Consider the following 2,500-nt stretch of genomic DNA (forward strand, 5'->3'; position numbering starts at 1 on the left):
TAATACGCGGCTATAAGCCGAGACCCATTTTAGGTCTTGATATGTACTATAGACTATGGAATTTTCGTAATTAAAATACAAATTGGCGTTAACTAAAAAATTATACTCAAAGCAATAAAATGAACACGAAAGATTAGAAACAAACAACCGACGTCATCGTGAGGTGACGAATATTATTAAACAATTACTGACATCCCTGGAAACATGTCTTCATACAAGTGAAGCGTTTTATAAAAAGTTATTCGACTGGAAACCTTACAACCTCGCTATTAAACTTAAAATAGTCGCCGAAGCAGAAGCTGTAGAAAATAACTCCAAGATCGCCAGAGAATACGGCATCAGCGAGTCGATGGTTCCGTCGCTGGAGGAAAGATCAGGCAAATCTGTCCAACGTGGAGCGTATCCAGAGCTCGATCAACGACTGTTGGCGTAGTTTTCAAAGCAAAGAAGTTAAGGTAAGATTTTCCCTTTAATGCGTACGGTTTTTTTTTTGCTCGGAAAATGTCGCTTTAAACAAGAAGAAATCCACTTGCGCTTTCGTCTCAAGTTTGCTATGGTGTCATGTGACAAGCTTGTTTACACGATCTGTGCCAACAGATGGTGCAATCTCGTTCCCAGACTCTTCATTCCGTCGAGGGGTAAAACAAGCTTGGCCTGATATTCCCAAGGAGATGGTGAGGCGTTTGTTCAATGCTTGTGGCACCTCTATAACACACTCGACGGCACAGAAGATGATGCAGTCTTCGACGAGAATATTCCAGAAGAAAAAAAGTGAAGACGAGGAAATGGACAAGGAATTCGAGACAGACGGCGAGGAAGAAGACGAGCAATAAGATCGATCCCAATCGCACAACAATACCAACGGCTCCTTTACGAGCCACCAAATAATAAAAGTCCAAATTAAACCAACAACAACTTCTCTTCATTTTACAAGTAATTTAGCTCGGCTTGTAGGTGAATGCACGTTCATTTGTTACTGTTTTAATTTGATGAGAAAATTCTTTTTATGAAAAATACTTTTACGGCTTCAAATTTGCCCAAATTGAGTGTGGATTTATGTAAAAATCGCTCGGCTTATAGCTGAATAATTACAGTATGTACTACTGCTCTCATTGTCTTCTGTTTGCTTTCCATTGCCACTGTCTATCAGAGGAGGTAGCATTTCCTCTTCAATTTCACAATCTCCATAGAAGTCTGGGTTGTTTTCTATTTCTTTTTGACAGAGGTTTACCAACTGTGTGACCCTGAAGTTGTTTTTGCTTCCTACAGCTAGAGTAGCAAGGTGCAGAGTTTCGCGCCAGCAAACATGATTACAGGACTCTTCTTAAGTAAACCCGCTGACCGGGGACTCATGCACTCGGCCAAAAGAGTCGGCCATGTTTTGTTTCTTAAGACTGCGAACTATCTTAAGGACTTGCTTGTCATTTCTCACCTTACGGAGTTCTTGTAAGTGTCTTCATTTTACTAGCTAAGTCCACTTGTATTGTATTGTTATTTTTGCGTTCCTGTTCGATTGTAGAATGGTTCCTTCATCGTTGGCATTTAAGATAATTTGTTCATCGAGAAGGCTGTTTCTTCATGAAGGAACCATGGTAGTCATCGCTTGTACAATCCCCACGTGCGATTTCAAGACCGATGACGTCTCGGAGGCCCTTGCCATTGCTCTCCTGGCAAACCACGGCTTGGCCCATCAGTGCACATTGCCTAACACAACTGGTCCTTCGCTTCCACCCGTTCCTCGAGGTCCAAAACTCGAACGGCCCAAAGTAAACATTGGCGTCTCGACAGAGGAATGGAACGTGTTCACACGCCGCTGGGAAGTTTTCCGTGCTGGTTCGGGCATCGATGATCAATCTGCACCCTCCCAGTTGTTTCAATGCGCAGAAAATGAGCTTGGTGACAGTCTCCTAAAAGCCAACCCACATGCCGCTTCCAACACTCTACCAGACCTGCTTGCTGCCATGCGTTCCCTCGCAGTAATACCAGTTGCAACTGGTGTCCTACGCACCGAGCTACTGCAACTACGTCAGAAAAGGGACGAACCGTTCCGCGCATTTACAGCAAGGGTTCGTGGGAAAGCCGAAACCTGTGCCTTTAGTACACAATGTGAATGTGGGAAAAACGTCGACTACACAGACCATGTCATACGAGATGTCCTCCTTAACGGGATATCCGACCCAGACATCCGCCGTGAAGTTCTTGGGACCAAGAACGTTCTTCAGACCCCAGGAAATGACGTCATCGCCCTAGTGGAAAACAAGGGGATGGCACGGAACGCCCTCCCGTCATCAACCCTGTCTGCTGTCTCGTCATTCAAGCGCCAACAGGAACCACCGAAAGAGCCCCCTTTGGCAACCCCGTCTCGAGCGGATCAGGCCAAACAAGCGGCATGCCCAGATTGCAAAAACCTCTTCAAGATTTTTACGGAGGGGACCCGGGGCTGGAACACCAAACCCCATACAGTGTGCCTCAATTGCTATAGGGTTCGCCGCCGCAGGAA

General features: G+C 45.3%; 1 protein-coding gene across 1 annotated transcript in view; it reads left to right on the top strand.

Annotated features, from left to right (window-relative positions):
• The first annotated feature begins 1,589 nt into the window (after window positions 1-1,589).
• Window positions 1,590-2,500, top strand: part of LOC138053460 (uncharacterized) — a 4,810-nt gene continuing 3,899 nt past the window's right edge. The window contains 1 exon segment of the mRNA XM_068900088.1: window positions 1,590-2,500. This exon segment is cut by the window's right edge and continues 2,133 nt beyond it. Coding sequence (XP_068756189.1) covers window positions 1,590-2,500 — 911 coding nt within the window.

Source organism: Montipora capricornis, chromosome 6, assembly GCF_036669925.1.
Source record: "Montipora capricornis isolate CH-2021 chromosome 6, ASM3666992v2, whole genome shotgun sequence".
Classification (NCBI taxonomy): domain Eukaryota; kingdom Metazoa; phylum Cnidaria; class Anthozoa; order Scleractinia; family Acroporidae; genus Montipora; species Montipora capricornis.